Raw genomic sequence first — 14,673 nt, forward strand, 5'->3', positions numbered from 1 at the left:
TTGTACCTTTAAGGCCCCTCGGCGGAGGCAGCACACCACTTTGGCCCCAGCTTCCTGTGGACGGCACCTCCGGCCTGACCCCACCAGGGGAAATCGGCAGTCGCCTCTTCCTGTCCTCTGCTACATCTTTCACTTTCCTATCTTCTTTCTCGCAACTGTCCTATCTCCTACTCTCTTCCTGGTTTTTCCTTTTTTCCTGGCGGCGAGGGTTAACCTTGTATGGCTGACAACCCTGTGTTACGCCATATTAGGTTATAGTGGTGGTACAGCTGGCGTGGGCAGATCTTTTTAAAAGCTCCTGTCTCATCCCCATGTTGGGCTTTGTGGTGGGTGGCTAGCACCGTTGCCGAACACCAAACATTTTTTATGGCTCCTCATTTTTTTAGCACCAATCTGCCTCACAAGAGAGGGCGCACCGAGAGAGCAAAATTCTTCTCAAAAAGTTCAGCCAGCTTCCCACGATTCCACGTAGTGCACTCTCAACATGCAGAAAAAACTGCGAGACTCATTTAACCATTTCTTGTCACCAGAACTCTCACAGATAGCATAGGCCAGGGCTATAAGACAAAGAAATTAGCAAACGGCGACGTCTTGCTAGAACTTTTTTATAAGCACCAGCATAAAAAGTTAGCAGAAATAACATCTTTTGGAGACACACCTGTGACAGTCAGACCACACCGATCCTTGAGCACAGTGCGAGGAGTTATCTCAGACAACAACCTGAGGCATGTAACAGAACTTCTTGAAGGTCTAAAAGAACAAAATGTGGCCAACATGTACAGAATAAAAATGAGGAGAGGCTACAAAGAAATAGCCACGGAACACATCGTCCTGACGTTTGCATCAAGCATACACCCAGAATACATAGAAATCACCTACATGAAACTGCAACTCAGGCAGTACATATCAAACCCACAACACTGCTTTATGTGCCAGCAGTGTGGCCACAGCTCTGAGCTGCCGGGGCCAACTGACATGCACGAAATGTGCTTACATGAACACGATTCTGATAACTGTACAGTTGAACCACACCTGCGCGTAAATAGTGACGGTAGCCATCCGGCATACTCGCGTGCATGCCCTGAATGGAAACGAGAGAAATAAATTATCACAATCAAAGTAAAACAAAACATATCCTTCAGGAAAGCACGGAAGCAAGCTTCTTTGATGCACAAACCTAGCTTCTCTGTTTTGGTGCAGCAGGGCACGGCACCACAACGGCTTCTGGCTCCTGCTCAGGCCACACACAGTGAGCCTCGAGCAGGGCCACCTATGCCCCACGTGGCAGCAGCTAGTGCTGTGCCACCACCCACAAAACAGGATGCGCGGACCTCCAGGTCAGTGGGCCCCAAGGCCCCTCCCCTCACAGAGAGGCACGGAAACAGCTGTGTGTACTGCACGGGCGGCCAGTGTATCTGAGAATGCCATGGACAGCGGCTGCTTGGATCAGCACAAAAGAGAGAAGCCCCAAATCAGGGCGGCCTATAACAGAACTTAGTTCTTTCACCACCCGCGTAATACAAGATGGCTTTCATGCACTGGAACAGCAGGGGACTTCTCATAACCTAAATGGCATAAAAGACATACTAGCCCAGGGACTCCAAAAGAATGGGGAGGGGGGGGGGGTTGCTTCCCCCCCCCCCCTCCCCACCATGAGGCTCCAACTTCTTGTACTCAAATCAGATTCCTGACAAACGCTTCAAATTTTAGGACGTTATTAATTAACATACTCAAAGTGCTGTCACAAAAACATTGGGGGGCCAATAGGATATGTTTCTTACAAATATACTGGATTATGAAATTTATAGTGTATGGGTCAGCGAGACCATCTTAGACGACTGCATCCAGTACATAATTTAGGCTTGCGTCTTGCCACTGGTGCATACAGGACGTCGCCCATAAACAGTCTTTGTGTAGAAACTAACGAGCCATCACTTACATACAGAAGAACCATGCTCACGTGTTCGTACATTCTAAAAATCCGTTCACAACCTAAACACATCTGTCACCAAATAGTTACAAAGTGTCCATCTAGAACACTAGAATACCGAGATAGAGTTTAAATGACTTTTGACCACTCATAATTGCTACATTGTCACCAAAAAAAGTCAGCATCTCATTCACCGAATCTAATATTTTCCGGAAAAAAAAAACGAAATAAAAACTGAAAAAAGTCCACCGAATTTTCAAGAAATAAAAACCATAAAGTTCAACCCCTACATATAACGCAACTGAATTTGTCCCTGTTGTACCAGAAAGTGCCAAATTAACCCAGGACACAGTATTTCATGCTGATGCCTTCTATTGGCAACAAGACAGAGTGGCGTGTTTCTTCACTGCTTAATTCTAGCACTCGGCCATGTACTCGTGGAAGAAGTGTAAATGTTCCCACAATTCCTTGTGTGCAGACCTCTTTTGTACCCACATTTTGTTTCCCAGTGCAGTGAAGGTGCAGGCCTTTTTTGTTTTAATAGGATGCTGCCTGAAAGGGTGTATTAGCACTGCATGACCTACCAAAGTGAAGCAATCATTTGTTTAGCAATGATTCGTAATCACAAGGCTCGCAGACTGACATTCTGTGTTGCAGATTCTAGGCCGCACTATTTTATGTGGCATGTTTTAGACCTCCTGCATACTCCGTGGCAATCGCAACCTGCACTTAAGGTTTGGTCGTTTACTGTATGACTTCACAATGTTCATGTTCACAGCAAATGTAGGTAAAGGCTGAAAGTGTACCCAAGAGCAGTAACCACTGGTGTGGGTTGCTTCAGTGAAGCCGGTGTAATCATGTGCTCCGAGAAATACGCATAAGGAACATTTCATCCCAATCAGGAACATTGGCCGTACTTGTGAGGGGAACTGTAACCAATCATCCAGGCATCCGCTGCCTCAGTAGCGCATGCTGTTGCCTCTCAGGAAAGTACATGGAAGTTGGTGGCTCAGTAGCGCATACTGTTGCGTCTCTGGAGGCTGCATTGAAGTTGGTGGTAGCTTAGTTTTCCGTCCCCTTAACCATGTTGGCTGCATGATAATTGTGAACTAGGAACAAGGTAGCAGGCTGTGTTTTTCATTTTCATGCCCTTTATCCTGTCTGCTTGTTTTATTGATCTTTCTTTTGTACACATGCATGCCAATCACGCTGTCTAGAATCTGCAGGTACAGCTGCAGTGTATCAGCACTTTATGGCTGTGTGTGAGCACATCAGTAAGCATGAATAATCACACAAAGTTCACCAAAGCCTGGTAAATAGCTTTTAATTCATTTCTTCTGTCATGTTATTCCGATTGTGCCTGCAGCAGCTAAAAGTTGGCTGTGACGTCACAGATGACTTGACATAACTTTAAGGTTACATTACACATGCAAGCACTGCAGTATAATTGCTCTTTCATTGTTTTAATTTTCTGCAGCTCTTGCTCCAGTTTGCCTCAAGAGCAGGTAGCACAACAAATGAACAAGCAGCTATTACATAACTATTTTTGTATGCCTCACATGACCCCAGCATTCTCTCAGCTGATGCAGGAAATCATAGCCACAGTTTGGCCACTAAAACCAACACCAAAGCAACATGATGCGAGAATTAAATTCTAAACTATTTACTATGCTCACATGAATTGTAAGCGGTGATCCACGTTTACCAATGTTTTGCGTGCCACTCCAAATGAGGGACACGTGACCAAAGCACCTATAGGGCCCCTGGCCCTGTAAAGCACTGTCCAATTAGATAAAATGAAACACTTTATGCATAACTGCTCAAGTATGTGAAGGAACATCAATGTGTGACTTGTCACTTGGTTTGCATTAAGTGTGGCCCATTTCGTGCTGCAAAATGAATAATGCCAACTGCAGTCATTGGTAAAAGCATTAGTTGCCCAAAAGAGGACACATTTTATGAACCCTTTGCATCTTATTTCAAGCTTGGTTGTGGAGTCACTTCAATATTTGCACTTGATACAGGGTATGCTCCTGAGACCCTGAGTGCAAATTGTCGCCAGTTTTTTCCAGAATTTTAATCGTAATTTGGATACAAAAGCTTAGTTGATTTATCTTTTGTTACATTTTGAACTTGCTGCCTGCTGGACAATGTCCACTGTAGAGGAAACTGTGACATTTCCAAGCCACATGGGAAAATTAGACCCCTCGTCATGTCTGATATGTCTGTATGTGTGTGTTTGCAGCACTGTTGCTGCTGATAAGAAGTACTTAAAGGTGCTTTATACCGCACTTTGAAATGTGTTCGAATCTGCTTACTTCTGATACCAGCACTGTAAAAGATGCTCACACTGACTCCTCTCTCTTTAAAAGCTCATGGTGCATGAAACAATGTGACTTCAACCACAGTTCCGTGATGACAGCACTGGTTTTAAAATTAGCTGAGAAACAACTTTCTGTAGGACCAAACCTACTTCCATGGCCACTGCACCTGCGATTTTGCTGTGCAATATATTGGGCGAGTTCTCCATTGCGAGGTCTTAAGATGATATCGTGGCCATCCACAGTGGTCCGGCGTGTTTGTTGCTTGGCTCTGCCAGAGCTTGATGCTCATGCTTTGTCCAGGAAATTCCACCGGTCGTGGAGCAGTGGCTCATGAAGGTGGTGGGCTTCTGGGACGGTGACCACTACTGGGAGCCAATCCTGGCACTCATCTCCTCCTTGTCGCTGTCATCACCGAGCCATTTCTTTATGTTCATCATTGAGCCATTGTTACGGTTGCTTTTCTTCCTGGAACTGGAGAAGCAGGTGAGAGAGAAAAAATTGTGGTCGATTTGGGTAGTTAGACTGAATGCGAATTAGATGTGATAGCAGTTTGGTTTTCACTTTGGTTCCAGTGTTCAGGTCCAGTGTTCACAGATGGCAGTTGTTCGGATAGCAGTAATGGGTTAATGTTCGTATATGCGGAATTGGTCATTCATAGATCCCATTCATAGATCCCTGGGAGTCTTTCTAGAATCTTGGCACACTGGTGCAGTGGTCAAGTGATGTGCCACTGCCCTTCTATGGCAGGTGCTGCCATCTGTGGGACTTGGGTTGCGACCCAGGTTGCTCTTCATGAGCAGCCTCTCACGATTAATTGAGCTGTCACCTGACCTGTTCAGCAAGCTGCTCATGCTCACCTGCCCACAGAGTGGTGGGCAGGTGAAACAGAGTGGTGGGCAGGTGAACCAGGAGAATTTTCACTGAAAACAGAGCTTTTCTATGCTATAAAAGGCCATAAAATGAAACAACGGCTGCTTTCACAAGCAGATTCCAGTGACATCAAAGTAGACATCTTTAGTGCAGATCCCAGAGTGTAGGCCACACCTGCATTCACTTCTAAATGGGGACCATGAACCCGTTTTCATCACTGATGCCTACAAATTTGATTCAAGCGATGAAAAAGAATGCTGAGGTTTTAAATCATTGTTTTCAGGTATAATAAATGCATCTTTTGCTGCCAAACAAATATCAGCATACCCAGGAAAAAAAAAATCGATTTTTACTCAAAAAAATAATTTGAATCCAGTTGTCCTCAGTGTCTTAGTAAGTACTACATGTAAAATTTACAAGTAGCAAGGGTGTCCTGGAGCCTTCATCTTTTTGAGCTGACTTTCTTGATTAAATGTAATAATACGGGCAGCGTTGCATTGAAGGCCCTTGCACTTCCCAAAAAAATTGAAGGCGTGACATCTTCAAGATCATCAGTACTCTCAGTGAATGTTCTCTCGTATCACTAGAGTGATTCATAGTCATGTAACTGTGATATCACCGGGAGAGCAGACCTTCAAAAGGCCCAGAAGCAACTTGTACCAGGAAAACTGGCTTTGGGGCGCAAAAAGCAAACCCAAAGGTGGTCATGAGAGCAATCAGCAGTTGTTGCAACGAACATTGCATTTGGAAAAATGCCATGGTATTGTTGCCTGTGAATATGGCTAAAAAATAGGGGTGTGCGAATATTCGAAATTTCGAATACGAAGCAAATATATTTGTTTAATATCCGTATTCAGAAAATTGATACCTATTTAAGAATTTCCGAAGATTCTAAAATTCTTGAATGTTCGCCAGCAGTTGTATACCCTGTCCGTTTCATAGAGTCGACCATGTCAAAACCACAGTATCTGGGCAAATGACCCGACGATAGAGTTTAAACTGCCAGGCGAATTCGCTTTCTTCTCCGTCATTTCTCTTGTGGACCGATCACATTTGAGTGCTGCATGACGCGACCTCACATTAAATTCCGCTAGTGGGCATTTCCACATATGACACATTATGAGAGCAAGATGGCCGACCACCCGCTTGGAACATTCAAGAGAAAGCTTGCTTTTTTTTATTTATTCTTCTTTATTGTGTTACATACTTAGCATCCATGCCTATTGCATTCGTCCTGTTGCCTTTATAATTATACTAGCGGGAGCTATGCCTTCTCGTTTTGGTCAGTTGCGGTCAAAGCCCACTTGCAGAATTTTGCATGAGGCTCCCGAATGGACAAGTAAAGGTGTCATGACAGGGCAAGTGATCGTGCAAAAATTCCGCCTATTGCATGTTGCATTGCAACTCGTGCACCTCTTAATGTGTGTAATGGCAGGCTTGACGACGATCAGAGGGCCCGTGTCACTAGTCCAAAATATAGCCTGGCCGCACAGTTTTGATTTCCGAGTTTCGGCGCTCGCCTGTGGCGATGGCGGCTGTCAGTGCCACACATTTGCTGGTCATATGCATTCAGCTCTGCGTGGCTTTCGGACCGCACCACAGATTAGATATTGTTATGGTGTCGAATCAAGTTATATACATTTCTGCACACATCATGTTTTTTTATATGGTGCTGGGTCAGTCTAGTTTAGTTTATTTCAGTTGCAAAGACCATGCACTATTAAAAAAAATGTAAGGGCAACAGTACTTTTTTGTTATAATTTTCTTGAATAGTTTTTCATTCTGAATGGATTTTCGACATTAAGCGCATTATTTGAAGCCATTTATCTTCACATTCGTATTCGCTTCATATTCGAAAATTTCAGAAATCACAAACCCCTACTATGAAATAAAGCACCCTTTGTTTCTGTGACGGTTTCATTTGGTTTTGGTTGCTGAAGGAGTCGGAGGCAAATTTTGCATAGTGAGCAGTGGAATAGTGGAACTTAAGGCTCGGTTCAAGGCAGAAAGACACTTGGTGGCTATAGAAGATATCTTTTCATCTCTGTGTGCCCCTTTGAATTAAGTGGAGTTCTTCAGAGTAAGCCACTTTCATGCTGCTTTTCTGCTAGATTGCACACTTGGTCCCTACCACAATATATCTCCTGAGCCAATTTACAGTCCTCTTATGTGCATTTTGCACTTTCTTTTGCAGATAGATATATTCCGGTGCCTCTGCAATCTCTGTCGCTTTTGGGGGCTGGTGGAAGTGCCTCGTTCGAGGGGAGAAAGGTCTGTACTTTTCTGCGCTCCCAAGTGCTGCATGGGGTGGGAGATTGAATACATTAGCAGCTGCTTTCATTTAGTAGCTCAGATATGAGGGCTCCAAGAAAGTAGCATGCATGGTTTGCAAATTCTATGGTGTCCATGTTTAACAAAGGATGTCATGCTGGGAGTGCATAGCATGCAGGTAATGCACAAATATTTTTGCGTGAAAGTGTCGTTTCACCTGCGTCGCGGCAAGCAGTGCCATTGTTGAATGCCATAGTGCAGGCAATGCCATAGTGCAAATTTGTAATAATCTCCCGAGACATTTGTGAATCCTGTGTTTCGGAGTACCACCACATCCGTGTGGCTGCACTGCACTGTGGAACACTGCGAGCAGCTTGCAAAACATGTCAGTTTTGTCTTGCCAGGTAGTGGTCTGCTTGTCCTTCAGTTTTTTTTTTTTTTTCATTCCTTATTACATTACCCAAGAAACTGTAATTTTATAGTTTTTACGAACGCTAATTCTCTTGTGCATTTCTTGGTTCCAGTGGCTTTTGGCTTTCTAACTGATGTGCTTAGTAAGCCCTGTACTTTATCCGTTTTTCTGAGCCCTTCTTGTATACTCTTCTGTTATTTCCTGTGACCCATGGTTCTCTGGTCACCAGATAGCATCTCCTTAAAAAGAGTTGCAGACTCTCAAATATCTGCACGGCTGCTTCAAATCAGTCAGGAAGCAGCCATGGCCGCTCTTGGTGAAAGAGAACAGGAGCATGTTGTACTAAAATACAGGATGTCCTCTGCACTGCAGGGAGCCATCCCTCTTTGGCAGGGAGCCTGCACCTGAGCCCATGAGTGCCGTGCAGCAGTTGAGCGTCCAGGTTGGCCGCATTAGTGTGGCACTGTTGCAACTGCATCCCAACCACGTTGTTGAAGTCATGGATGCCATCTTCGACTTCCACCACATGGTGAGCGAGCATTGAGTTGGCACCGTAGAATATGTGTGCAAGGCCAAGAATTGAAAAAACAAGGGACAAAATACTGAGTGGTTAGCTGTGTGTTCGGTTTTAACTCTTCAGAATTCTGTCTAAATGCTGTGAACACTTGCGAAGGCTTCCGCAGTTTTGTCTGTGGTATTACAGCAGTTTGACATGCAGCCAGTGAAAATGTAGGGGTTTCATTGTCATGAAGTAGCGTTGTAAGCCTCTAGTCATGCATTTGATCTCTGTGGTGGCAATTAGTTTGCAGAAAGTGTTGAGTGGTATGTTATGATTTCGTGCAATCATCAATTCTTACCTATTGTAGCATTACATTTCCGCATTTTGATATTTTAATTGTTTTTAGGCATGCATTGTGGTCCCCTAGATCTTTCTTGGCACTGTCATCATGCTTAATCATCTGCCTTGAGGTGGGGGCATGAGTGAATCTAATACTTGTAACATTGCAACATTGTCTCCCATTCAGTGATTATTCGTTTTTATTTGGATAACAGGCGATTCCTTCTCTTTTTGCTGTTCCGTTGAGATACAATCAATGCCCTCGTCAGCAAATCTAGGCATGCCTGGGCTAGCTGCAGCATATATGACGACATGGACATCACCTTGTCTTGGGCCCAGAGCAACAGTGAAAGGAATAGTGCTTTAGGTCATCAGGAAAACCATTGACAGAAAAGCAGCAGGTTTCCAAACTTGCACATTCCGAGTGCATCAGTTTATGCCATGTTTCAAGCCTCTTTCATTCTCCATAAATTTGTAATTCATGTAATATCAGCTGGATGTATTTCAGACATATCTTCACCAGTGAAAGCACGAGACACCAGGAGAAGAACACAGGACAACGCTGGAATCCTGGTGTCTCGTGCTTTCGCTGGTGAAGATATGTCTGAAATACACCAACTAGCCCACATGGTTTTGTTATCAGCTGGATGCACTGAGCACGCTTGAAGTGCAAGCACACCACCTCCCATGCTTTCCTTGAATGAGGAATGCCGAGAGGCGCCATTCTGCAAGTCTCAAGAAGCAAGAAATGCATTGGAACTTTAGTGATTTATGTTATTACTGTGGCTGTCCAAGCGACCGTAAACTAGCACTGAAGAATAGACTCCAAAACTTGGATGCATATTTTTTTCTTTGGAGTGATGCGCTGGACATTGGTATACAAAAGCCATAACGTAGAATTCACATTCGGCATCTGAATGATTTATAATTGAATTTTTGTCTCGTGTTGTTTCGGTTTCGAAAGCTGAATGGCAGCTGCGTCTTCCAAGGTGGGTTCAGGAAGCATGCAAAGAACCGCGATCTAACCGCCGATTGTTCATTTTTTTTTTTCATTCCAGCTCTTGAGCAGGCTTGCGTAAGAATTGATGTGAATTAAAAGAAGAAAGCAGTGACCATACTGGCGTTTTTTAGGCCTGACATGACCTGATCGTGTCTTGTACGTCACAGCCGTCGTTTGGCTGTTGAAACCAAAACCGAAACAGCATGGGAGAAAAAATTCAATTGTAAGTTATTTACTGCTCATTGACGCAGTCCACATGGCTTTCTGTGTTTTATAATGTGCTGTGCTTCATTCTGAAGGGAGAAAATACAAATAAAATTTTGTGTCTCAACTCTAACTTCATCATATTTTTTATCTTAGTGAAAATCGATTGCATGGCTTTGTTCGGCATTAAAAGACACATTTATTCCTGAGAAAATCGAATTTAAAAATGAACATTATTTTTTCCCTGATGCTGAGTTCGAACTTGTGACATTAAGACCAAGAAGGACTCCATGATCACTGCTTGAAAGTGAATGGCAGTGCAACCTAGCCTCGGACATCTGCACCCAAAATGCTATCTTGATGTCATCGCATTTTTCTTCCGAAAACATCTGTGGCAGAGACAGTACCCGCATTTTACTTTCTTTTACCTTTCTCAGCTTATAAAAGCTTCATTTTCAGACCAAGCTGCCTCTCTATCACTAGAACACGGTTATCTATCGTTAAAGGCCGACTCCAGTTTGTGCTCGGTGTTCCTTTAAACAAAGTATTCAGGGGCAGGGTCGAGCCAGCTGCTGTTTGCCGCTGAGAACTTCTTGTTTAAGCTGGCGTTTGACTGTGGCATAAATCTGCACTTCTCTTCTATGTAATCCAGAGGCTGAATGTGTTCAGCAAAACAAGTGTCACAATGCTGTCAGCACTTCCGTGGCCTGTGGTGGCTTACTCAGTTCACTCGAGGAACCCACTGCTCCTGGATGGAATCAGCAAAGTATGTATAAGGTAAGGGTGTGTCACCAATACAAGAAAGGAAAAAAGAAAGAAGCCCTAGACCGTCACCTTTCTACTACAAAAAAAAATAATCGCCGCATGTTGCACTACCAAGCAAGAACAACGGAAGGTACTTGCACTGTAGAACAGCCCAGAGCAGTGCACTTTGTTAGTTCTCAGTACTGCTCTAACAATGTCAGAAACTTGTTTGAAGAACTTTGCAGACAAGCTGCTTCTTTCCGTTCATTGTGGCAAAGGAAACGTGTTATTTACAGCACCTACTACACAATTATTACTTTTTTTTTCCTGGCACTGTTTTGTACCAGTCTTCTAATTTTCAATCCCTAAGGCGGTACTGTCAAGCTGCCGCGAAACACTTGCCTCTCAACCACAAGAAGTGACTTGAGATCAGTTCAGTGATCTTAAGAGCAAGGCCATCCCGAAATATAGTCGTTTTTCTAGAGGTTTCAACAAATGTGGACTACTTAAAAGGCACAGTAGTGTCTCTGCCCGCCGAGCGCGTTAACTTGCTATGCTTAAGATGGGTCCCAGGGCCCCTTTAAAGAAATTGAAAATATGACTGATAGGAATTGTGTAGAAGAGCTGCCATTTTTTAATTTCACTATGGTAAATGCATTTTTTGTTGATTTCAAAGGCACCAAACCATTGGGTTGGAACACTAACGCAACACACATAATCTAGTCCACATTCTCAAGCCTGTATTCTCACCATATCTCCATGAGGCTGGGTACGAGAGCAACAAAAAAAATGCACACTGTGGCTTACCATGCTACCATCTTACTGGGTTACCTTGTGAGCAAATTTAAAGTTCACTTTCTTTCATATCTTAGATTTTTGAATTGAAGGTTGGTGCGTCCAGTATACTGAGGTGTGCCAGTTGTTCAGGTTTTTTGTTTTTATTTTGAAACACATTTTTGAATGGACAGATGTGGGGTACATGGTACATATGTGTTTTTAGATTTGTGTCGCGACAGTAGGTGCTGCTACGTCAAAAGTGCACTAAGAATAGTGCAGATGGATGCTTTGAAATGTATAAAGCATATAAATGGTTCAGTGGACTGATATGTCCAGTGCTTGGAGCAGAATTCATACTGTATCTGTGCAAGCAAACAAGCATGCACAGCCAAAAGGACACAAGATAAAGCTAAGGTTCAGCTAAGGTTTACTTTGCAGATGCGTAAAATGCGTACATAGTAATGTCACCAGGTGCAAACAATAAATAAGCATATAGTAGTGATTACAATAGTGTGATATACATACTTGCTTGTGATGTGAATTCTGTTAGGATATCATAGCTCTTTTTTTTTTTCAGAGTTGTTTGCCGAGTCATTTAGTCTTCTCTCTCTTGACCATCCCTCCAATTCCTGAAAAATAGTCCCAATATCTCGATGGCAAAATGCGCAACACACACCTGCATAGCATGTCATGACTATTTGCTTGGTTTATGTTTGCACTTGGTTGTGTGGCTATGTATGCAGTATTTGATGCATCTGTGTGGTAAATCTTACCTTGTAGTACTGAGCAAGTGCCCACCTAAGATTTGAAGATAATCACGAAATATTTGGGTTGGGTGCTTGTTAGGTGCAGGCATGGAAATCCTGGAGCAGTGTGTCCTTGCTTGGTGTGATGACCGATCATTAAATTCAAGATGGCGGTCCGGTGAGGGGGAGCTCAGTACTGTGTAAGGAGAGAAAATGCCAGAGGAAGAATTTGAAAAGTTTATTACAAGACATGAAACACCAGGTATCAAAACTTGGGCATATCATCTGAATGATCTGAATGACTTCAACCCCCCCCCCCCTCTGCGATAAGCGTTGTGGAGACACCAAAGAATGGGCGCTTGATGTGTCTTTGCTACGTTGTTGAACTTCTGCCAGACATGGCACATAATCGCATGGGCACTCGATCGGTTTTTTTAAGAAAGTTCAAAATCTTAAGGGGGTGGACACTTATTCGAGCACAGGCGGATGCTCGGTATTTTTGCTCGGTATATTACGGTAGTTGAAGTCTATGCTTTGTTTTGTTTCTTGTTTGTGTCCTTGTTTGCTTGTATGGTTGCAATATGACTTCTGCTACAAGTCGCCAACTAGCCCACTTGCCTGTTAAACTTAGAGGAGGTCCAGGCTTAAATGGTGTCTGAAGCATACGAGAATGAATGCAATTACATTTTATTTACTGCTTTTGTATGGTAAAGGTGATGAACATGCTTTGCGCACGCTTAATGATCATAAAAATAGAAGATATTTTTTTACCGGTCATGTTTTATTCAGTTTTGTATATTTCAGACGATGGAAAAATAGTTGCGTCCCTGATTAAACGAATGCACGTTGCCTGTACCCTTTTTTTTTCTCTCTCTCTCTCTCCATCAGCCAGCAGACGCTGCTTGGGAATCTGAGACAGACGTTTCCACAGCCGTGGTTAAAGACTAGGATCAGCATGTGCAATCATCAGGTGGCCTGGCTGGGCCAGCTGCTTACTGGTGCTTGGAAGGAGGCCTGCGATTATGGTCCGCACCTGCCATTTGCAGAGCTCAGGGCGGTGGGCCTTTTTTCGAGAGAAAGCGACCTTTTTAAGACAGAAAGCAGTGACTGGCCCTTGGCACTGTGGTGGCAGCCCGAACTTCACGAGCAGGTTTCTGAACTCTGCCGCAAGCATCGTGTTCAGCGCCATGAGCTGATCCTGGTGAGTGGCATTGATGTGGGAATCTATGTGCTGTTCTTCTGTTCTTGTAGTTTGAGTTGTTGTTTCTGGCCACATTTCTATGAGGGTGATTGAGGACAGTCCATACAATTTTTTTTTTCTTAGTAGTAAAAAAAAATCAATTCTTTCACACTCTGTGGCTATATGTTGATGTTTGTCCAGGAGCAAAACACGCATTTATTGCTGCTGAGACTATCTGATTCAAAACCAGAGCATTTCTTTTTCCTCCACTTCATACAAGCTCACAACATGAAGACCAGGAAGGTGCTCTGTGATTACCATTTGGAAGTGAATGGCAGTGCAGCCTCTCCTAGAGGAGTCTGCACACAGAAAATGGCCTTGATGTCATTGCAGTTTGCTTGTGATAACAGCCAGTGGCAGTGATACCCAAGTTTTATTTGCTGCTCTTTTGTTAGATAAGAACTCCCTGTTCAATAAAAGTAGCCTCCTTATCACTAGAACACTGTAGTCTGTCTGCATAGGCTAAGTTCAATTTCTCCTGAGTGACCCTTACGACTTATCCAACAGTCATTAAAGACATACTGCTACATATCATATTGACATTAATAAAAAGCGTTTTTTCCTTAGGTCATATGGTTAGGAACTGACCTTGGCCTGTATTTGGAAGCAAAGTACGAATATAGCAAGCTTTTTTTTCTTAGCCTCTTCAATATACCTACTGCAACCCTCACCATGGGATTCGCCAGTTGATAGGCGAAGCCTTTTCGATGACCTTGGGATCTGTGTAACTCACGGGCAGAGAGAGGGGGACTGTGAACATGTAACGAAAACGGTGCGGGCCCTTACGGAAAGCGTTTCAGCAGCCGCTGCTTCCTGAGAGGCTTTGCTGCACTTGACGGTGGTGCTTCCATATTTTTGTGCGCAGTTTGATTTTTCTAAGTGCTCGGCTGTGGTTGTGGTTGGCTCAAACAGGTTGAGGTCGCATAAATAGATTTTTGTAGCAATAACTACATTATGATAGCATTTCGAGCCTTCGGCGTGGCGGTGCCGCCACCGCCACGGTGCCACCGTGGTGCTGTCACGTGGTGCGGAGCAGCTGCCAATGCCGTGGCTGATCACGTGGTTCGTCATGTGGTTGGTCACGTGACCAAGTTCCACTCGGCCAGCTGTAGCAATCGCGTCACTCCAGGTTTAACCAGAGCTAAACCACCGACAATTTTCTTTATTATTGTCATGAGTCTCAAACTCTTCTCTCGTATTGCATTTGTGCTTGCGTTACATTCGTGTAAATACTGTACATATGCTTAGATTACCTCCTAGTAGTATAGCATTTTGCACTGAGAAAATCTGTCTGATGTCGTAATTTTTCTTATTGAC

The 14,673-nt window shown here is 43.7% G+C and overlaps 1 protein-coding gene across 1 annotated transcript in view; it reads left to right on the forward strand.

The window, feature by feature from the left end:
- The window catches only part of LOC144128542 (uncharacterized), a 31,992-nt gene that overhangs the window by 17,007 nt on the left and 312 nt on the right, over positions 1–14,673 (forward strand). The window contains exons 11-15 of the mRNA XM_077661997.1: positions 4,555–4,737; positions 7,319–7,395; positions 8,180–8,336; positions 10,502–10,626; positions 13,005–13,317. Coding sequence (XP_077518123.1) covers positions 4,555–4,737; positions 7,319–7,395; positions 8,180–8,336; positions 10,502–10,626; positions 13,005–13,317 — 855 coding nt within the window. The remainder of the gene's footprint in view (positions 1–4,554; positions 4,738–7,318; positions 7,396–8,179; positions 8,337–10,501; positions 10,627–13,004; positions 13,318–14,673) is intronic.

The sequence above is a fragment of the Amblyomma americanum genome, chromosome 4 (genome assembly GCF_052857255.1).
Source record: "Amblyomma americanum isolate KBUSLIRL-KWMA chromosome 4, ASM5285725v1, whole genome shotgun sequence".
Taxonomy (NCBI): domain Eukaryota; kingdom Metazoa; phylum Arthropoda; class Arachnida; order Ixodida; family Ixodidae; genus Amblyomma; species Amblyomma americanum.